Source organism: Oryzias latipes, chromosome 3, assembly GCF_053564925.1.
Source record: "Oryzias latipes strain Hd-rR chromosome 3, Olatipes_Hd-rR_3.1".
Classification (NCBI taxonomy): domain Eukaryota; kingdom Metazoa; phylum Chordata; class Actinopteri; order Beloniformes; family Adrianichthyidae; genus Oryzias; species Oryzias latipes.
The window spans coordinates 32,337,703-32,360,973 of NC_136239.1; the positions used below are offsets into that span (position 1 = coordinate 32,337,703).

A 23,271-nucleotide genomic window follows, 5' to 3' on the forward strand; every position below is an offset into this window, starting at 1 on the left:
ATATTAAGTCCTAACCCCAAATCACACACAAAACAAATTAATGGTTTGTGTTACATTACATAAAATTATTGGGCTTTTATTTTGAAAAATGAAGGACATGAACATGTAGTTTGCCTGCTTTAATAATAAATATAAGACTGGGGTGAACAAAGAAGCCGGAAAACTGCCTGATTATAAGTCATAAATGAAGTTTCCAAAAAGCTGTAGGATAAAAAAAAGAGTCAAAATGAGACTTATGGTTTATTTCTTTATTTTATTCAAACATTTGAGGTGACAGTTTTCAATCAGCTGGTTATTAATCTGATAGCTCTTAAACTGATACCTTGAGACAAGGAGGGTAAATACTGATTAGCACGCTAGCTTGATGACCGTTATGTCATGAAGACACAGTGACACAGTGTTTTATTCATTTGATGAGTTCCCCTTTGTAAACTGGGCTGAAAAATGAGTAAATATGCATAGAATGTTGCACCAGGGTGTTTTTATTATTGCTGCAGAACAGTTGCTGCACATTGGGAAAAGCCAATTCTGCTATTGACTGGAGATTTTTTTAGAGCCTTAGCCAATAGCTTACTGATTAGGTTTGTTTATTTTTTATTATTATTTTATATATTTTGGCTTGACATAAACAACAAACACTAACCAGACATCTCTACCAAAGCACAATAGCATTAAATAACCAAGCTTGCATAACCACACACACACAACACAAACACACTGTCAGAGGCAGGAACTGAGCAGAGCCATTTTAACTTCTTATTTCTCAGCAGCAGTGCAGTCAGCTGCGAGTCACATGACCGGCTTGCCTATTCTTACTGAGCATGCCCAGACCCCTCAGTGTTGTCAGGCAAAATATAAGAGAACAGCGAGAGCAGAGATCTGCAATAGATAAACACACAGACTCACACACAGCAGCTGGCTTGCCTGCAGACACGCATCGAGGGGCGGACAGAGTCATACTGTCGGACCGTTTTCTCTTCATGCTCCTCTTTCCCATTTCAACGGACTTGATGTCATCTATCATTTCAGAGGAAAGCAGTCCCTGAGAGAGAGGGAGACAGGTGTGCCCTTTAAGAGGGGTAGCAGCTGAGGCAAGGACAGCATCCGAGTCTCCATCCTCTCTGGAGGTAAGTATGGATGGATGCTGGCGGGGATGCAGAGCGCAGGGGGAGGGGAGAGCTCGGCTGGCTGAATCTGTATTTGTGCTAAATAGTGATCAGAGGAGAAAGAGGAATCGGGGTTGGGGGGTTGTAAATCTGTGTGTTTGGGTAAGGGGGAGGGGAGGGGGGTCTATTGGTATGTCAGATGACAGAGGCTCGGAGATGGCGGAGGATGGAGATGCTAGCAAAGAGAACGGCAACATGACTACGGAGAAAAGGGCTGGAGCGGAGGCAGAAGATGTGTTTGTGATGTGGGAGCAGGAGGGTGCAGCAGGCGATGGGAAGGATGTCTTTAAAAAGGAGCAGCAAACATTGACAATACATACAATCTCATTTGTCTTCTTATTAATCGTTAGAAAATGGGAAAAAAATAGTTTTTGTTCTAATTTTCAGTGACATAAATGCCTTTTAGCAAATTTGAAGTTCAGTTTCATAATATTAAGCTATGTTGGTGTACAGTGCTAGTTTGTTTGCACCCTATTATTCTTTTCTTTGTTGAAATCTTTATCATCCTTTTATTACATAATAATATGATGTCACTCTTCCACAACTGTAGACAGTCAGAACAAAACATAAATAGTTCATTTGTCTTCTACCACAAAAAAGATAATGTGCACATCCACAGGTCAGTCTTTCTTGTTGTGTTTATTTATCTTATTTATGAGTGTGTGTCCTTATTTTAAACCATCATTTATTTATTTTTTTTGGTTCATTTAGAAGCAAACATTTCAGTTTTTCTGAAAAAAATCTTTTTTCAGTGGCTACACTTTGTTTTGTTGTTCCAACCCAAGAAATTCTGACATATTTCTTTTCTTTTTTTAACATTGTGCTCGGATATCAGTGAATGTGTTGTTTTCATGTGTACATTGGAAAGGTTGGTGCTTTGGTATTAATAGATGAAGTTTCAAAGAGGAACAAAAAAACAGATTCAAACAAAGAACTGGAGGCATCCTGAGCACTGAAAGTACAGCACATATCTCCCACACATTCTCTCTACGGTGATTAATGCCAGTCTGAAAGGAGGCAGAGATGGCTGTTGCTAGGATACATGGCAAGGTGAAGTGCATACGATTTAAAGAAAGAGGGAGGAGGGCACTGCTGACAGAACATGGCATCACTGGCAATGGCCTTTTGTTTTCTGTTTTTCTTTCTTTGCTGAACTTGATTCGGAGTTCTTTAAACAATTTTGGACAAAACACAGCTGACGGCATCCTTATTTGTCTCTACTTTTACCTGGAAACAGGATGCAATGGTTGGCAGTCATCAAAGGCCCAAACCTGTCTGAGAGAGCCCTATGAACAGCAGACCCAATGGTAAGACAGCTGGGATCCTATTGGTGTAATCATTAATTCTGACTAATCTGTGTTATACTAAGTTACTGTGTTATTATTAGGTAAAATGTTACCGGTTCATGCTGGGTTAATTCTATTAAAAAAGATCTGTGAGCAACACCTGACCTTAAGGTTGAATGGTTATCTGGAAATAACATGAATCATTTTTAACATTTTAAAATCAATTTTTAAAGGCAAGTATTCTTTAAAGGCACAGACCATTCAGTTCTATTAAAAAAATGTGTGACGTTGAGTCTTTCTGTGAGATGGTTATGTAATGCAGTGTTTTTAAAGCCAGTGAACAGACAGCTAAATAAGGAATTGAGCGATGAAAGAATGTCTGAAAAAAAGAAAAAAAGGAGGATGCATTTCTGTTCTGCAGCATTCTAATGTCTTTTTCAACAATGTGTGGGCCCACAGGACATCAAAGGCCAGTGCTGGACAGACGAGGAGTCTGATGGGGAGACCGAGCCAGAGCAGTTCCTTTATGGTATCCAGGTACTGGTCCTTTATGTTTAAGCTGCTGTTGTAGATCATCATGTCACAAAACGCAATCTATAATGTATCAAATTTGTTTTACATTTGTATTGTTTGTGCCTCTTTTTATAGATAACCGACTGTAAGATTTGAAGTTATGGGCCAGTCTTAGAATAGTTTTTAATTTTTATGAACATTTAACAAAGCCAACATGTCATAAACGTACACAAATATTGTATTTTTTTCACAACACTATTTATTTTTCACTCCTTCCACTCTGTGCCTCCCTTTGAATTAATTTTCAGTGCCAACACACAGTGTAACATCTTATCTCATAGAAGTGGACTTCTTACCCCCCACATCTGATCTTAATCTGTTAGTTATCCTTTTTAACTCTTATCTGCCAAGTTTCGTGATTAAAATGTAAATTCAGTAAATCTCATTTCAGTGAAGTTAGAGAAAACATGAAAGCAGCAGCAGGAGATAAGAACTGAAGTGTGGTGCTTGCGCTACACACTCTCCGCTCAGCAAACTCAGAATCCTCTGCTATTTTTCACACTTACTGTATATATTGACACAACAGGTGAAATATTTTGAAATGTTTGTTCTTTTTCGCAGAGTCAGTCATACATTTAGTGTTAAGTAATGGAAACACAATAAAAATCGAATAATACAAAGAATTTCAATAACAAAAACAAACATAGTCTTGTTCAAAGTGTGTCATGCTCTACTATTGAGAAAGAGGTGGAAAAGTCCTGTGTGCAATAACAAGTACGTTCATTTATTAGCTGTTTCATATCTAGTTTTTGTTGCTATATTTTAGAGTAGTTTTTACTGTTTGGATTTTATTAGTGTGTCATGAATCAGTGAAGCAGAATCCAGGTTCATTCATTTACAGCATTTCAATGGACCTTAATTTAGAACCTTGACATTTTTTGTATTTGAGAGACACTGATATCCTCCTGCTGTTGGGCTTAATTCTGTTGCATGAACCCGTTTAATAATAATTTAGAAAAGGGTAGATTGCATTTTTCCCCAGTTACTGAATTAAAAAATCAGAACTTTGTGTCCATCATATTTGACAGTGAATGAAAGGTGCATTTGGTCTTCAACAAAAACGTTTTGAGGTTACAGTCAAGTTAATTGGCCTGGGATCTTCTGCCCATATGTATTCCACCCTAAACGTCTCACGTTTTCCTCCTAGTCTTTTAAACCCACCTAACTTTTGAGTTTTGGTCTGGTTTTCTTGTCGATCCACTAGATGAAAATCATATTTGTGAAGATTTTAACATGTTTTAGTGGCATTTTTATATCGTGGCCCTGAAGTGCAAATCACATCAAAAATCACTAAACACAAAAACATTTTAAAGATCAAAACGACAATAAAAAAAAAAAAAAAACGAACTTTGAAAGAAAAAAAAAGCAGCATACCAAAACATAAAAAACAAAAAAACATTTTGGAAAACTAGATGAAAATTTTTTCAAAAAATGAAACACAATGAGAAACTGGAAAAGGTAGGCACTATGGGACATGGTTAACCCTTGTGTTATCTTAGATTACCCCACCCTTACATTGATGTCTTCTCCCTACCATGACAAAGGTGGAAAGATTTCATGTAATCCATGGACACCAGTGAGGTTCACAAATCATTGAAGAAAAAAGGTCCAGCCCACTGTCCAGTGGGTCTAGATGACCCAACTCCCAATGTTAAAGGGCCTAGGAGAGCACAAGGGTTAATTGGATGGTGATATGCAGTATTGCGCCATCACAAATAACTTTCAGTTAAAATGATGAGCAAACATCATCTAAACATCATCTGCTTTTGCTTTGCGTAATGTTTTTGTCTTTATTATGGAAATCGTAGAAGGAAGGCATTACGGGACATCACTGATTGGATGCTGATGTTTCACCACTATTTCAACCAAAAGTTATTTGACATAGAGCAATACTGAATATCATCATCCAATCAGTGATTTCCCAAAGTACCTTCCTTTTCCAGTTTCTCATTGTTTTTCGTGTTTTAGCATTTCGTTTTTTTCTTCCGTAAATGACTTTGTTTGCCAAAATCTTTTTTCATTTTTTCATTTTACGCTTCAAAAAAAGCTCAAAGGTAGATCACAGTGTCTTTTAACAGAGAGCACAGCGGAAAAAGCTTGCTGCAGATTTGTAGACAAACTTATAGAAAGTTGTGACATTTTGTGTCTTCAAGAGACATTCATTTCTAAACAGGGCCTGGAAAATTTGAACTTCTTGTACTCTGACTTCTATGGTGTTGGAGAGTCTACCACCACCCTCAGCGCATCAATAGTTAGAGGGAGGATACCAAGGGGTGTGGCTATTTTGTGGAGGAAACAGCTTGACCCACTGGTTAAAGTTATCAGGCTATGAGAAGACTAGTGTATTGCAATACACTTTGCTCAAAACAAGAAAGACTTTATTCTAATGAATATTTACACACTATATGAATGTGCTCAGAATGAGGATGAGTTTTTAAGTAGGCTTGGTTTTATTGATTCGTTAACAAGACAGCCCCACTACTAGCGTATATGTTGTTGGGGATATGAGTGCTGATGTCATAGACCACATGTGTCAAACTCAAGGCCAGGGGGCCAAATGGGGCCTGCCATGTCATTTTTTGTGGCCCGTGAGAGCATAAAAGTTTTTGATTTCTTAAAATATATATTTTTTAGTTGATTACATATTATGTATGTGTAGCTGCAGTTGTAAATATTCAATATTTGCAGGTCTTATGTGTGTATACAGACAAATTGTTGTCATCAGACCATCAGTTGGATGCAAGGCTGTGTGCAGCCTTTTTTTGTAAAATGTTACACGTGTAATACACGGTCTTTCTAGCTCAGTTTTATGTTGTTTTTCTTTATTCACTTGGACAGTTTGATCCTTCATTAATGGAGTTATGTGGGTTTTATTAAGCGGACAAAATTAAAAAGGATTTATGCTAAAGTTACAAGCAAACATATGTTTTCTATGAAACTGTAATTGCACTTTGAAAGTTAGAATAAATAAATAATGAGTTATTTAACATTAAGGAGTAGTTACATTTATTTTTCATTACATTTAGTTACATGTATAAGTTATGTCTGGCCCTTTGAGGACAACCACTATGCTGATGTGGCCCTCGGTGAAAATAAGTTTGTCACCCCTGTTATAGACAGTGGGTCTACTTTTGCCAATTATTTGTGTGAGTTTTGCTTAGATAATAATCATCTATTTTCAAGTAAGACTCTTTTACCTCCTGATGCTTTTACTTATAGGTGAGGCATCGGCATACTATGTCATGGTTGGATCACTGTGTTAGTACTGCAGATGCACATGAGTATGATGAGCATTTTATACGGTGAAACTATGACAGATCATATCCCTTTTACACTGTCAAATAATTGCATCACTTACCTGCTCTGTCGAGAAACATTATTGTAAAAATGAATAAATTCGATTAGGCATCTATTACAAAAAGGGAAATACTGAGCTGTTATGCTCAGACAGATAAATCCTTGAGCAGCATACATCTTCCTAAAGATGCTATTTGGTGCAGTAATGCTAATTGTAGTGATGTTACACACAGCAAGGAGCTTTGTGTCATGTACAATGACATAATCAACTCCTTGTATGAGACCAGTAAGCCTCTCTACATTCCTAAATGGACGAAGAAAAAATAAAGCCAGGATGGAATGTTGCTGAATATTATGCTATTATTCATGGGTAAAAGTGAAAACCTAAATAACAAAATCATTTTAACACTCACCAATATAAGGTACAGCACTTTTAGATACCAGTCCCCCATTTGGAGGTTTTGGTATGGTCGCCTTTTAAGATTTTTAGTTGGCAATAGTTTTAGTCTTTTTTTTAAGTTTATGATACTTGGTAATTTTACGTCATTGTTTTTTATACTTGTACTATAAATGCCTTTATATTTATTTTTATTCTTCTGTATTTTATTTGTTTTGTGTTTATTGTGGCAAATGGACCTTGAGTCTAATAAACTTCTTCTTTTAAGCTTTGTTAACAGGTTGATCATGTTATCATTTTTATACGCCAGTTAAATTCGTGGAAACCTTTCACTCTTTGGTTGGCTCATAAGTCAACTTGTGGCTTCCCTGTCAAACATCAAACTCTAAATTCTCTTGAAGGTTTCAGAAGGGCATGTGTCTGCTTTTCTGCTCTCTTGGGTGTGACTTAACACACAAATCTAAGTACTCCAGACCCAAAAATTACAAAAAAATTGTAGCTGAACAGACTTTCTGATTATAAATGACTTTAAAGACCCTGTTAAGAGTTTACTTTATAGAAAAGAAACAAAGAGTACAACATTTTGCACAAGACTGTATGTTCTTTGGGGCTGTGAGATCTCAGATGTATATTTGTGACAAAAATCTACTATTGCGAACTCATTCATTGCTATAACTGTGACCAGTGCTGCTTGTTGCAGGGGAGCTGTGCTGCTGACCTGTACCGCCATCCGCAGCTAGATGCAGACATTGAAGCTGTGAAAGACATCTACACAGACAGTGCCATTTCTGTCAGGTACCGTACGGCCACTACACCAACACACACCAACTATTCCAAAAACTTTCAAAGAAATAATCAAGATCTGCCAGCTGTTGTTTATTTAAAGGGCCTATATCATGCTTTTCCTAAGCCTTTGAAAATAAACCATATCCATACGATGATGTCAGCTGATTTTACTAATGAATCCAATTTATTTATTATTTTTAACATGTTGTGATTTTATTGTGTTTTACCTCTAACTTTGTACGGTGACCTTGGGTGTTTTGAAAGGCGCTTTTAAATAAAATGTATTATTATTATTATTATTATTATTATTATAATAACCTGCATTTGGCACACTAAAGAATGCTTTTTTAATGAAATATAAGTTATCTTTTCTGCCCCTTTCCCTACCTGGAACTAAGGCGCCTCGATCTCTGAGGTACCGCCTTTCAGAAATGCAAGAATGGATCAAAATACCCCTTTGGAGTTGTTTTTTTGAAATAATTAACATTATAAAACACTTAAAAGCTAAAAAAGTTGATTTAGCATGATATAAGCCCTTTAAAAAGCTGCTGGAGAGAACAAGTCCAAATTATCTCATCAGTTGAAATGTTAAAAGTAGGATATTTTTTGACTCACTGTATGATGAAAAGTCTGTCTTTGTGCCTCTGCGCAGGGAGTATGGAACCATCGACGACGTGGACATCGATCTTCACATTAACATCAGTTTCTTAGATGTGAGTCAGCATTTTCCTTTCGGTACAAATACCCTCTCTGACTTTGGCTAATAATATTTTTACTTTGACATTTTGTAAAGGACCAACGCATCCAGTGCTCATAAGTTATTTATGATGTGAGCAATGGCTCCAATTAGCCTGCTCTCTGGCTGTGTCTCTGTGTCTTACTCAGGAGGAGGTTGCAACGGCATGGAAAGTCATCAGAACAGAGCCTATTATTCTGAGACTTCGCTTCTCTCTTTCTCAGTACCTTGATGGACCCGGTGAGTATAGATGTCAATAAGAATGTTAGATTATTTGAAAAAGGGCATTACATAACTGTGCTGCTCTCTGAGCATGTGTGGTCACAAGGTTCTGTGTTTATGAGAGGGATGCTGAAAAAAAGGTGTGTGTGTGTATCCATCCACTGTGTAAATATCTCCTTTATTTGTGTTCACTCAGAGCCATCAGTAGAAGTATTTCAGCCTTCAAACAAAGAGGGCTTCAGCCTCGGCCTGCAACTTAAAAAGTAGGTGATTGAATTTAAAAGTCTTTGAACAATTGCAAAATCTTATATCTAGTTTTTGCTTTGAAGGGGACATGTTTGGGTCTCTTTATGCCTAAAAGCATCTTGCCTTTTAAATTTCAGTTGGAGTAGAATAACCAAGTTTTTTTTTTAATGAAGTTTTTCATAAAAATGTTCAACTTTGACATATTTATCAAATTTCCAGCTTAGTTTAAAAAAAAGGTTCCACGAGTCAATGAGACACTATTATAATAGTTTTAAGTTTTATGTGCCATGTTTTGCATTTTCACCCAATTTTTCCCCTATTGTCAAATTTTAACTTTGACAATAGGGGATTTTTTTTCTATAAGTATAGTATAATATAAACTGCCTAAAAATTCAGTGGAAAGACAGATTTTACACTGCTTTAAAAGACAGATAAACTGCATTTTGATCAAAAAGCATAGTCAATATTATTACTTTAAAAACTAGGAAGTGAATTAAATGTGATGAGATTGCATCTAGAAGAGGGGGCTCAGCCCCAGCTATATGATGTGCCTGCCAGTGAATTTCTGTTCAAATATTTTCAGATTGGTATGTGGTGGTGTGATCTCTGCTTAATGTGCATGAGCCCACAAACTATTCATACATGCTTTAAAAAAAGTGAAATTTAAAAAAAAAATCACATTTTCCTGATAATGTCTTGCATCTTTAATTTTAAAAATATCCAATAAACAGTAAGGAGAAATAAAGTGAACCTCTTTTGTTGTAAATCTCTTATTGAAGAAAAGAAGTGGACTCCATTGTCTCTGTTTTAGCTTGACTAACACTAACCTGAGCATGTCGGTTTTTAGTCCGCCATTAGATGTTGAGTTATCAGCTTGGCTCCCTTTTTTTGTGATGTGTCAGGATCCTGACGACATTCACCTCCCAGCAATGGAAGCACCTCAGTAATGAGTTCCTCAAGGCCCAGCAGGAGAAAAGGCACAGCTGGTTCAAAGCCGGAGGAACCATCAAGAAGTTCCGAGCTGGGCTTAGCATTTTCTCCCCCATTCCCAAGTAAGTCCTTTTCCAACAGCTCTGCACAACCAAAAGTCTGACTCATTGATGCAGAAATCTTACATTTTTAGATATTTTCTACATTTCCTAACTTTTACACACTTGTTTTTCTGCGTTTATTTGTTATTCTTGTTTTTGTTTGTTTTGTGCAGCATTTCACACTTACCATTGTATTCATAAATGCTTATTTTGATTTTTTTACCTGTACATTTATGCTAGTTGTTGGTTTGCTATTAAGAAGAAGATATTTTAAATGGGACACATTATTGTTAACATGCAAAGTTTTACAATGCAGTCTGTGCTTCAATCACAAAATGTTCTCATTAGCATATGCGTTGTAAGTAATGTTAATGAGGAGTGCTAAATTGAAGGTGACACCTGACAGCTGCAGTGATGAGCACAGGGGCCAATTTTACTAATGATTAAAACAGTAAACCAGGAGATGCGACAATGCCATAACAAGCAGGCCTGTTGATGTTCGGAGGTCTGCAAACCTAAATACAAAACAGGTGAAGCGTGTTTTTCCTGACAACACAGGTCATTTTAAAAAAGACCTTTCATGTTAGGGACAAAGCCAGTCATTAAAGGTAAAATAGAGTTTAAAGCACAGTAATTTTTCTCTGATTAAGTTTGTTGGAAAACTCTGTGGCTTTGCTCTTTGGACTAAACATATTTTCTTTACTTATTTTCCAAAGTCAATGATATAGAGACCTTAAAAAATAACTAACTGTCAATCCATTTCTATACAACCCTGCAATAGTGGTGTAATCCAAAAAATTCAAAGCAAAAAACATGAAGAAGGAAGTGTGCCTTCCGTCCTTTTCTCAGTCTTGTGCATCTGTAAACAGCAAAGGAGAGAGCAGATGGAGATGAGGATAATAAACTTTACAGCTTCAGTTTTTGAAGAAAAAAGGGCAACAAACCAATAGAGTGTAAATAAAGAGCAGCAAAAAGTTTGTTACAGTTTGAATCTACTGTTTCTAGTTACAGTAGATTGCAGTTAATTGTCTATTGAGTCAGTTATTGAAATAATACTGTCAAAAAGCTGACTCATCTTACCATCACCAGGCGATTTTTAAGAAAGATATTATTATAATAAACTACAAAACCCTGCTTATCTCTACGAATACTAATACTAATTTTTGGAAAAATATCAAATTTCACTAACAAACTTTTTCTTTTAAAGCAAGATTTCTTTTTTTGAATTCAATCAAAAATAGATTGATAAAAAAGCAGACTATTGCAGAGAAGGCAAAGAAAAAAATCTCATGGACTACAGTGCAGATTAAAAAAAAAAGACAGAAATCCCCACAGGGGAGAAATGCTCTTTTCATCTTCTGTCTAACTATCAAATGCTTTGACAGTTATGCATGCTTAATGTTTGAATTCAGACATACCCAGCAGTGGTCTGTGCTTTGTCGACATCAACAGGGTACATGTGCAACCCACTGAGAGTAATGTCTTCAGAAAAACAGCTCTTAACATTGTGTGACTGAAGATGCTGTCCAAACTCTTTTCAGAGGTCTGATCTGCTCTTAGTGCGGCAGGATGGATGAGCAGAGTTTGTTTTGTTTCCAACAAATGTCCTTCTGCATTTACTGTACATAAGGAGAATGTTCTGTGAAAACACATTTCAGATATATTTTAGCTGACAGTATTTATTTCCTGCAACATTGCTGTAAGTGCAAAATGTGCTTTGACCACAATCCTCCCACGAAGTGCTGTTTTGATGATTGTTTAGACAGCAGTGCCTGTTCCAACTCTTCGTATCTGATGTGTGTTTTTGTCTTTGTCAGGTCTCCCAGTTTTCCTCTGATCCAAGACACAGTTTTAAAAGGGAAGCTGAGTGTCCCTGAGCTGAGAGTGACGCGCCTAATGAACCGCTCCATCTCGTGTACCATGAAAAACCCTAAAGGGGAGCTCTTCAGCTACCCACCAAATAGCCAGGTTAGGACCCAAATATTAAATTCATTTTGGTGTATAGATTTTCCTTCCTTCACCCATTAGTCTTCATTGTGCTTGATTGTAAAGTGCACTCAGATAGACTTTTGTATGCTATTTGTGCTTCTTTTCTGTTTTAATCCACTCTGACCCCCCAGTTTCCCACATCCTGCACTGTTCACACCTGAGCCTTTCCCCAACCTTACCAGAGCATTGCTGGTGTGCCCTTTCCCATAATGCTTTGTCTTCACTTGACTCATCAGACTGTGGCTGTCCCAGCGGCCAGGGCCCCAGCGCAGATTACCACGAGGCAGCTGATTGAATTGTTTTTTTCATCCCAGGCGGGCGGACACTGCAAGAACATCCCTACTTTGGAGTATGGCTTCTTGGTGCAGGTTAGATCTCTGGGAGGCAATAGTTCACTCACCAAGACGTCTGTGATTCTGCTTTAGTTACTGAACTCTAGACTGAAGTCAGCATGAAGACGCGATTCAAACTAGTGTTGATTGTGTGGCTCTGGACTGAACCTGCAGTCTTTTTTTTAATTCTACAGTTCCACAGCAGAATAAAAAAGTAGAAAGGCACTAAATTTAACTCTCCTAGATTTAGCCAAAGTATTTTTAGTGCTGGGAATACATTAGTGCCTTGGTTATATCTGGGATCTCCACTGTGCTTTTCTCCTAACAGATAATGAAGTATTCAGAGCAGAGAATCCCCACTCTGAATGAGTACTGTGTGGTCTGCGACGAGCAGCACGTCTTTCAAAACGGATCCATGCTGAAGGTATTCTAATTGGACAACAACATGGATATTTATAGATTTCTTGATTTTAAATAAAAATTATGAACAATTACGTAGAAAAATCTACGAAATGACAATCTCCTTCAGGGATTTCCTCTTGCTGATTGAGTTTCATGTTTTATCGCTTTACAACGGAGAAAATTGAATTTTTATCTTGTGACAGCAGAAACTACATTTCCTGTTGTGGTATTCAGATTTTTTGCCTTTATTGTCCATGCAGCCTGCTGTGTGCACACGAGAACTGTGTGTATTCTCCTTCTATACTCTTGGAGTGATGTCAGGAGCTGCAGAGGAAGTGGCCACTGGAGCAGAGGTGAAAAGAAATTCATAAAAATATCTCCCTTCTTAACAAAAACAATCGTTTTTTAATTTTATTTTGAAAAACAACAGTATAAGCGTATTTTTGAAAATATTTTTTTTAATTACTTTTCTGGAAAAACAATTCCATTTTACTGTATCTTCTGCCAAAAGTATCAAACTTCCTCCCTTCCAGGTTGTGGATCTACTTGTGGCGATGTGTCGAGCTGCTCTGGAGTCGCCCCGTAAGAGCATCATCTTCGAGCCCTACCCATCTGTTGTTGATCCCAATGACCCGAAGACTCTTGCATTCAACCCAAAGGTCAGCATCTTTATTGGCTCAAAATTACTTGCTAAATCTATTTTGATCCTATTTTACTCCAACATTTAAACAAAATCTAACTCCATGCTCAAGCAAAGCAACTTTTGGTGTCAATCAATTCATGAAATTAAATTAAATGTCAAAGATTAAAAATGTCACAAGTAGAAATTAATTCCTTTCAGACCCGAAGCTTAATTCAAAAACACCTTTGCAAATCTAAAAATGTCAACTGAAAAACTTTGTCCCTCTCAAGTTAATGAAAAACTAGAATAAACAGAATTTTACACATGGGCAGTAATTTAGAGAACAAGTTTGCTTGACGTTTGCTTTAAAAAAATAGATGTTCTCTGGTGCCTCATGCATGACTAGTAAAACCTCCTAAAAGATTGATTAAGTCCTGAAAAGCTAAATAAATCATCAAAGCCCTCCTGTGTTGAAGTTGTTTTTGACCTGCTTTTGTTGCTTCCTCTCCCACCGCATGCAATCAATGTTTGGATCGACAAATGAACACAGAAGAAGAATTATGAAAGACTCCAGAAAGCTCTAGACAGTGTCATGTCTATTCGGGAGATGACCCAGGTATGATGGCATCATGGGGAGCAGGAGGCTTTGTATGCTGCCGGAGGATATTGTTGCTTATTTTAATCATATTTCACATTTAAGCTGCTTTTTCTTTCTTTGATATATGCTATTATTTCCAAAGTACCAGGACTATTACATAACATTCACTGTTCAAGTATCCATTGTAACATGAGTGTGCTTTGTCAAGGGGTCATACCTTGAAATAAAAAAACAGATGGACAAGCTGGACCCTTTGGCCCATCCCCTGTTACAGTGGTGAGTCAATCTGGCCTATTAGTAGTTATACTCTTTTTCATACCCAACAAAATCTGACTTGATATCAGAAGAACATGTATAAACTTTTGCAAACATTGCAGCAGTGTAACTGATGAGTAATTGTGTGATCTACTGCCATTTTCTGGGAAGTCATTTTAACTGAGGGAAATGGAGGAGCAAACTGAAGTGTTGACCTGCGCTCTGCTGCAGTAGCTGTAGTAACACGCTTTTTAATTTAAAAAAAAATTAAAATACATGTCTTGATAAATCAGGAGAAGTAACAAAAAATAGCAATTAGAAAAATCTTGTAGTTGTTGGCGGGCCAGAAGCTCTCTGCTACATTCTGATGCATCCACTTGCAGACAAATAGTGTGTCTGATCCATGTGTGTCTTTGTTTTCCTTATCTGAGCTGGCATCCGGTTCAAAACTGTACGGCTGGATGGCTCTGATATTGCTCACCATATTTGTTTCACTGAGTAATGTTAGGTTGGGGGTGTGTGACGCTGTAAGATAGCCGGACAAAGTGTAAAAAAAAAGGATTATGAGAAATGAGTTTGACAATAATGGAAAATGAGCTTACTCTGCCCCAACAGTCAAGCCCAAAACTTGGACGCAAATTTCTGATGAACCTCTGCCTCTCTGCAGAAATATGTCCTAGAAAATGACACAGGTTATTGATATTGGCTAATAACTGCGTAATCATAATTAAAAGACCATTGAAAACGCTTTTAAAATAGATTAAAAAAAGATTGGAGTGGGTCTTTAACTGTACTTTATAGAAAATATTGTTCTTTTAGCTCTACTTTTATGAATCTGAATTTTTAAAAGAGGGAAAAAAATGATTTTTCATTTCACAAAATGTTCAGAGCCTTCTGTGTCTTTGCAGGATTATTTCCAGCAACAGGTCTCATATCGTCAAGCTGCCTCTCAGCAGGGTAAGATGCAGCACCACCTCAACTTCTCCCAAGTCATTGACAATTTTATTTAATCTGACTTTTTATCTCTTTGTCTGACAGCAACTGAAATTCATGCACACCTCCCACCAGTTCCTGCTGCTCAGCAGCCCCCCAGCTAAGGAAGCTCGTTTCCGCACTGCCAAAAAGCTCTATGGCAGCACCTTTGCCTTTCAGTAAGTTTAAAAGAAATGTTAACTTAGACATTTAATTTGTCGTTAAAGATTTGAGCATACTGATTTTTACTGTTTTACTTCTGACAGAAAATATTTTTCTAAATATATTAATATTCCCAATAATTCTAGAGATAAAATACATTATCACAACTTGCAAAGGTGCTTTGAAAGTTAAGGATTGGAGTGCTACCCAAAGCCAAACATGAAGTTATCTCTGTAAAACACCAGGTGATTGTTTTGTGGATGGTTGGGACCGCTCTTGCTGATTTAACGGAACCATCACAAAGAGGAGCAGAGAGAACTGGTCGTTCTCTTGGACAGAGAAAGCACCGTCCTCAGCCAGCTCTCAGAGCCAGCAGTACTTGTGAGATAGAGATTTGTACAGTAGCAGATGGGACTCTGCTGAATATTTTAGATGCACACGACCCATCTGGGCACTGGGAATGCAGCTAATGTACAAGAACTGCAAACGCTCTGTCACTTTATGCTGGGTAATGCTTCAGATTTAACAAATCTGAACAAAACATGCCAAACATTTAATTAAATCTGGCTGCCATCCCTCTATAAAGCTATAAATAAAAATAAATAAAGCAAAAACTTTCAAGAGACTCAATCACAGCTCTTTGATAAGTGAAAATCAGAACTTTATCATGTTTTTTTCCTTAATGTAAAGAAAAATCTACCTAATTTCGATTATTTCAGTAATTGCATTGCTTTTAAAAGTTCTGTGATTGTTCAAAAACCTTGTTTTATATCTTTTACTGTTAAAAAGACTTTCCAGTTTTTTTATCTATTGTAAAATTAGTCTAGATTTACAGAGAGTAACATATTTTTCTTTGATGTTGTCTTTTGACTGATTTGTTTAAAATAAAACTTCTATTTCTTTTTGCTGCAAGAAATTTTAGAATATCAAAGTCAAAGTTTGCATCTTGAGATTTTGGTCATTTCTGAATCTGTAAATTTGTTAATATCTGTCTTTCTCTCTGTACTTTCTCTAGCGGTTCTCACATAGAGAACTGGCACTCTGTTCTGAGAAACGGACTTGTCAATGCCTCATACACCAAACTTCAGGTATGTAACTTTGACAGAGTCCTGAAGAACTTTGAATGAATTATCCTTGATGGTAAAATGTCTGTTACACAAAGCCGGCCTGCTGATTCAGGATTCATTTCTACAGTTAGTGGGTGCCAGGGTTTCTTTTATAAGCTTTGCAAAGGAATTTTTCCAAGCAGTAAACACTAGAAGGTTTTTTTGTCTTTTTCTCGTCTGATGACATCACGTTCAGGGAGGGGCTCCTTCTTCTTTTGCTTACTATTTGCAAATGTCTGCCACCTACAGTTGAGAGATGCTTGATGCAAAATATCGAAGCAGTGCAAATCATGCGATTTGGGCACGAAACTGAAATATTTCAGTTTGTTGCTAGCGTCCTTGCAATGGCAGATATGGACTACCTTCATGCCCGTAGAGTGGTCTCGGTTTATCTTTATTTGAAAAACAAACGCAGACATCATCAGGTGTGACTGTGTCGGTGTTCCCCAGATAAACCAAATCCATATGTCACTACCAAATCTAAGCCTCTGATTGGTCAAAGTTCAACCTGGTTTAATTTGCAAAATGCATTCAATGGACGCGCGTTTTGTTTGTAGAGCCGAAACGGTCGTAAAAACCTGCGTAGCTAGGCATGAATGTGGAAGCCTGGAACTCACAAACTTGTTTACATAGACTTTTCGTTGAAAGTGGCTGTTCAAACGCATGTTGCCAAGGACGGTGTGAACGTAGCTTTAAAGTGAAGAAAATTAAGGTGCTGTCTATTAGTGAGTACGTTTTGTAATATTTCAAAAACTGAAAACATTGTAACCAAGAGTTTGTTCAGTAATTTAAAATGAATGATTGAACAATTTAACTTTCGTCTCTTGTTCATCATCTGACAACATTGGAACCAAATGGATATGTGCATCCTTGTCTCGTTTATACCAAAACAATTCCTCATGAACTTACATGTTCTGAAAATGATAAAAATAGGGAGTCTCAAGGCTCTTTTAGTCCTTCACATGAGCTTTGATTGCTCTAAGGTTCTGGTGTGTCTACTTTGTACATCCTTTGTTCACCAACTTTTTGAACTCTCCATCCTTGATCTCATCTTGATGCTCATCTTCCTCACATGATTTGTCTTTGTTTCACCTTGAGCATCAACACCTTTCCTCTTTCACTGTGTTTCAAATTAGAGCAACAATGGATTCTCTGCTTCTGATCATTTTATTCCAGATGTGCAACAGCTTAACCTCCCCCTCACAACAAGCTGAAGTCCTTTTCTTTCAAATTGCATTACAACTGCTTCTTTCTTATCCTCGTGTGCTTGTGACTACTTATATGTGTCAGCTTAACTTTGTACTATTATATAAATCTTGTATATTAATATTGAGGAATTCCCTTTTGAACAGCAGAAATATGTCCTAAATGCAATGCATGAAAATCCAACAGTTTATTCCTTGCTTGAGTCTTTCCTGTTGACAGTCAGTCCTTTTGGATTTTGGAGTGTGATGAGTAAATATGGTTCTTTGATAGGTGTTGCTAAATGAATGTTCACAGAAACAGTGCCTTACAGTTTAGTTCTACCAGCTGTAGCCCTAGAATGTGTATGCTACGTACGTCCATGTGTGTAAGGCTTTCCTGTGCAACCGCTCAGTTATCCTTCCTTCCTGCTCTTTTCAAACCTAAGCTGCATGGGGCAGCATATGGAAAGGGCATCTATCTGAGCCCCATCTCCAGCATATCTTTTGGATACTCAGGTAGGATTGGCTCACTTTTCAGCAATAAGCCCTTGATGGTTTCCCACTGCCCCCGCCCCATCACATTCACTAAGTCTGTACCTCACACAACCTGCTTACCATCCTGAAACGTTTTCACCAGTGGAAGCTTTCTGTGTCCTCATCTTTGTGCTGTACTGTGTTCATCATGGGCTTTGGGCCATAGGCTGAGCTTGTCAACTGCCTTACCATCCTTTTTGTTGTAGCTGCAAAAAACAAGGCTGTGCGGATCTGTGTTTTTTGGTGGTTTTCTTTTCATTTATTTTTTGTGGGGTAAGAACTAAAGTATTTTTGCTCATGAAATGATTCTATATTGCAACAAAATCATGATTTTTTAGGTCGTATCATTGTGGGGGGTTTGTACTGGATACGCTATTTAAATTATACATGAGCAGAACACACTGTAGTCAGGTTGTTTTTTGAAGTGAAACTTAATTTAGCCTACTCCATATTTTAATTGGTATTTTTTTTAGATATAATTTGTCAATGCACAAGTAAAGTGATTGTTTTAGTTCTGACACTTCTTTGTTGGTGCTGTGTGGCTTTTTGCAGGGATGGGGAAAGGACAGCACCGGATGCCAACAAAAGATGAACTAGTGCAGCGATATAATCGCATGAACACCATACCACAGGTGAGGAACACATGTCTTTCATTTTTAACTTTGTAGATTCAAGGTAACATTGCATCCTTAGAAAAAAATGTGATTGACTCTCACAAGTTCTATTTTATGCCTTACGTATTCTACATTTCACAACAAGTATTAGAAAAGAAAATTTTGAAGCGTCAATTTAAAGAATGACGGCTAAACATTTTTGAGAATATTCTGCTACTTAAGAACGTCTATCTGACTGTTGCATGCAATTCAGATTTTATTGCTACCATTTTGACTTTATCTGCTAAATAACTGGAACCACTCACTGTCTGTTTGTCAACAGAGCCGTCCAATTCAATCAAGGTTTCTTCAAAGTCGAAACTTGAACTGCATTGCTCTTTGTGAAGGTAATCTCTGTGCTTCAGGGACAACACATTTGAATTTAGAATAGACAGTCGTCTATTTAATTAGCATGCTATTTTATCAACAAACTTCTTTATTAGAAACAATGAATCCATTTCAAAAGTATACATAAAAACTAAAAGGAATCCAAACTTGTCCTCTAAAATGGATGGTAAAATATATTTGTTTTAACATTTACAACTTTTTTTCTATTTGATTTTTTCTTTACACACTAGTTTTAATGTTTTATATTTACAATTAGTCAAATTCTTTGTTAAATTCCATAAGACATGGCAGTTGCAAAGGGATCACTGGAAATAAACAAAAAAGGGAAAACATTATAAAATCTTACATTCTCAATACATTTACAGAAAGCTATTTAATCATAAGATACATATACAGACAGAAGCCATTTATATTGACATGTACATGTAATGAATTCAGCATAATAAATATTTAAGTGGTCATATCACTTTTCATTAAATTAACATTGTCTCTATTATTATTGGTATCTAAATAATTACAAGAGTGTCCCTATGTTGTTTTTTTATGTCATAAACAAAATCAAGAATGTCAAGCACCAGAAAAACAAAATGTGGAGGAGGAAAGTCCCATCAAAGCCAAATAGGTTGATACTTGAGTCAAATTGTGCATTTTGTGGCACAAGCACCAAATTTGGCATTGATGAAACCTCAGCATCCCCTATTTCAGAAAAGCATGTTAGCAACGAGAAAAATCCAAAATGGCAGACATTTGTAATGAAGGTATCCATACACTCAATTGTTACTAAAATATTCTGTTTATTTGGCCCAACCTCAACAATATGGGCTCAATATAGGGTCATGCAGTCTTTAAACTTGAGGGTTAACTACAGATTACTATTATACGTATATTATAAATATTTTTATAATAACATGCTTTTGATCCTAAGGCAGATCTATGCCAAATTAGGTGCTTGTAGCAAAAAATGGACAAATACTTTAAAAACAGGCTCCACTATAAGCCATAATCTGTTTTTCAGTTATAACATCGAAGGACTTGCAGAAACATGGGAACATATGGGTGTGTCCGGTATCCGACCACGTCTGCACTCGCTTCTTTTTTGTGTAAGTACTTCCTACAATTTCCCTCACCCTTGAAAATATCAACAAAACCAATGTTTTAAGTTGAGTTGATGACAAGTAAATGAATATTAGTCATTATCAGACCTGTGCTTTCTTCCTCAGTAATGTTGTACATTTGTCACCCGCTGAACTGCCCCAGAAGGATATTTAATAAAAATTATGGAACGTGCTTCAGCTGCCCATCATCATTCCCTGATTGTTGAATGATGCCACCATTTCACCAGATTGGATTTCTTTGCATGTCTGGCGGTGTCATGTTCTGAATTGGACATCAGTTTTAGAGGAATGACCTGCATTTAAACGCAATTCATGAAAAATAAATTTGAAATCTGACCTTTTGATCCCTGTAGGTTTGGGTTTTTAGATATGCCAACTTTCAATTTTTTTTATAGTGTAAATAAGAGAATAATTCCAGTCCTTGATACACCATGAACTTAAAAGCAGCATGCAAAACAATACAATTTATGTATTAAAAAATAACCAGGAAAGAGCAAGACTTTTTCAACTTAAATTTTTACATGTTATCCATATTTCAGATATGAAGACGGCCAAGTAGGAGATGCCAACATTAACACCCAAGAACCTAAAGTGCAAAAGGAGATAATGCGTGTGATTGGGACCCAGATATACTCCAGCTGATGGAGATCCACCAGCAAAGGCAGATAGACAGACTGTCGAAGCGAATGTTAGCCAACCTCAAAGTTGATGCTGGAAGATGAGGGAACTCTTAGCACATCCCTTCAAGCATGGTTTTGTGTTTGTCTTCTCCTCCATCTTCTGCATTTTTCCTCTCCAATTTGTTGCATAACCTGTTCGGCTCACCCTCAGTTTAATCTGATAAAAGCCTTTTTTTTCCCCACAGTTCATGACATTTACAGAGTACTGATGAAAAAAATGAGGGTGTCCCAACGAGTCCTTTAGGACACTGATATACTCACTCCCATAGGAGGCCGGGGCATTCTTATCTTCACTGTTCATTTCATTTTAGGATGTCTTCATTTCTATTTCTGAATACAATTAAAGTTAAATGACGTTCAAATATTTGAACAATTTTAAATCTAATTGTTCTTATTAGTTATTTACCATGAGAGTTTGTGACATGATTATTTTGGGGGGTGAGTGAGTGAGTGCCTTTGTCTTTTTACTTTCTTACACTAAAAGCACTTTTTGGTAAATTTTATTTTTTAATTTCAGCTGTTATTTGTGCTTACAGAGTCATGACAGTTTAAAAAACCTGTACTCTACTGATTTAATATTATTAACATTTCTATTACATATAACAAAATGAGGGAGAAGTGAGCAAATTCCTTGACAAATGTTCATGAAATAACTAATTCCACAATATTCTACCACAGTAATTATTCTTGACATTGATATTTATAATTATCATTGAACACTTTTACCATAAAGGGCTGGGATTCCTGTGGCACTAATTCCACTAAGATTTAACGTTTTATTTTATGATTAACCAAAATAAAAGTTATTTTTGTTTATTTTCTTTTTCATTTTTGAAGATTAATGGGACTTGTCAGTTTTGAGCACTGACTAAGCCATTTTCAAGAAAGTATCACAAAGAAAAATATTTGCAACTTCCTATTTTTAGCAGCCAGATTCAAAAATATCAATTTAAATATATACTGGTATTGTGTTACTTATACTACTCATAAATACAGAAAAACAAAATTAACAAATTTATCCTGGTAACTCGTACAGCTTTTAGCTATCATTTATCAGAATGGTTTAAAAATGAGTGTCACCATTTTAATGTATGTTGAATGAATCAACAAAATCCATTGTACAGGAACTCCTAAACATTTTTCCTGAACTGTTCAGAGGACTAACTCAGTCCAGATGAGCTCAGATCCCCTCTGGATATCACTGAGTTGCGATCAAGTGTGACTCTGGTTTCATCTGAAACAGCGACCTTGTACAGATATCATGTTTATTCATGTACTGTATGTGTGTATGTATGTGTGGCTTTGTATTTTCTTGACATATTAGGCATTGCACTTATTCAATGTGAACTGGAGAAGCTGACCGGCCTCAGACCTTCAGTGGAAAGACTCTCAGATCCAAAATCTTAACTCTGTGTACAAAGACGGACTTTAGTTGCCTCTTGGAACTCTGACTGTTGAGAGGATGGCAACCTGCTGCATTGAAAGCAATTTGTAATCATGGACACTGGAGACCCTATTGAAGTGTACTGCCAAGAATAAGATGGACATGTGGTACTGATCTATTGTGTTTCTGGACTAATAACTGATGCCTGATTCTGCAAAGAGGCTCGAGCCAGGACGCTTTTTGAAAATCTCCCTTTTCTCCGTCTGCTTCTCACGAGGGGGTGATTTGAGAAATGATGTTGATGACAAAGGTGATGATTGATGCTGATGATGAAAGGCAGTAAAGTAGGAGAAAAAGAATAAAGTCTGATTTTGCACAATTTTACAAACACTGTTCTTCTCTTTGATATATCTTTGGGAAATAGTGGGACCGTTAACCACAGACACAACTATTGTTGGGGAGCTTTTCCATTTCTGCTTTAAACAAAAGGGGGCACTGTTACTCCACCACTATTCACAGAGAGCATCTCTAAGCCCTATTTTTGTAATGATTAAATTTTTTCTGTCTTATTCAGAACTTTCACATGTGCAATTATGTGTTTTTTTTTCAAAAGCAAGGTGTCTTAGGTTCCTGTGATGATGTAAAACAATTACCTTCAATCAGCACTTTTATTCACTGAGCCATTAATGGCTGGGTTAAAACGTAATTGTGGTAAGTGGGTATCATCTAAGGTTCCTCAAATATTCCTTATTATGAGGATAAATGCACCAAATGAATGCTACTCAGCAAGCAGAACGAAACCACAGACACAACTACAACCAATGCATTGAAAAAGTCTTTCTTCTGTACAATGCTAATTTGAATAGTAGTAAAATTTACTGGAACTTACGAAACACAAAAGACAAACCTGTAATTTGTAAATGGGCTTTAAATTGAGAATGTAGCTAATTATGAGAATATTATCCTAGTTCTAAGAGAAAACCATTTAATCTGATGAAAAAAGATTTGCTTTGCTGAATGCCTCCTTCCAGTTATGGATACACACAAATATAAGGAAATAACTTAACCTGTACAGAAAATTAAACATTTATTACTTTGTACTTAACTCTATTCCATGCTGCTTAAAAAAAAAAGAAAATTATAAAGTAACCTGTTTTTCTTGTGTCATTTTATGTATTTGATGCATATAAATTAA

At 36.6% G+C, this 23,271-nt stretch overlaps 1 protein-coding gene across 7 annotated transcripts; it reads left to right on the plus strand.

The window, feature by feature from the left end:
* The first annotated feature begins 816 nt into the window (after positions 1-816).
* parp6a (poly (ADP-ribose) polymerase family, member 6a) lies at positions 817-22,464 on the plus strand. 7 transcript variants are annotated; one of them, XM_011493174.4, is made up of 23 exons: positions 817-1,127; positions 2,404-2,473; positions 2,912-2,989; positions 7,405-7,514; positions 8,158-8,218; positions 8,391-8,481; positions 8,660-8,726; positions 9,612-9,761; positions 11,558-11,708; positions 11,966-12,097; positions 12,390-12,485; positions 12,724-12,816; positions 12,997-13,122; positions 13,636-13,701; positions 13,892-13,959; positions 14,847-14,895; positions 14,977-15,089; positions 16,088-16,160; positions 17,809-17,878; positions 18,449-18,528; positions 18,833-18,896; positions 19,913-19,997; positions 20,552-22,464. In XM_011493174.4, exons 2-23 carry the CDS (start codon positions 2,471-2,473, stop codon positions 20,652-20,654), a joined length of 1,929 nt encoding a protein of 642 aa, XP_011491476.1. In that variant the 5' UTR covers positions 817-1,127; positions 2,404-2,470; the 3' UTR covers positions 20,655-22,464. The 7 variants fall into 7 exon arrangements, with proteins under 7 accessions (XP_011491476.1, XP_011491481.1, XP_011491487.1 ...); XM_011493179.3 differs by having other exon boundaries at positions 13,639-13,701; XM_011493185.4 differs by having other exon boundaries at positions 12,044-12,097.
* Positions 22,465-23,271: the final 807 nt, after the last annotated feature.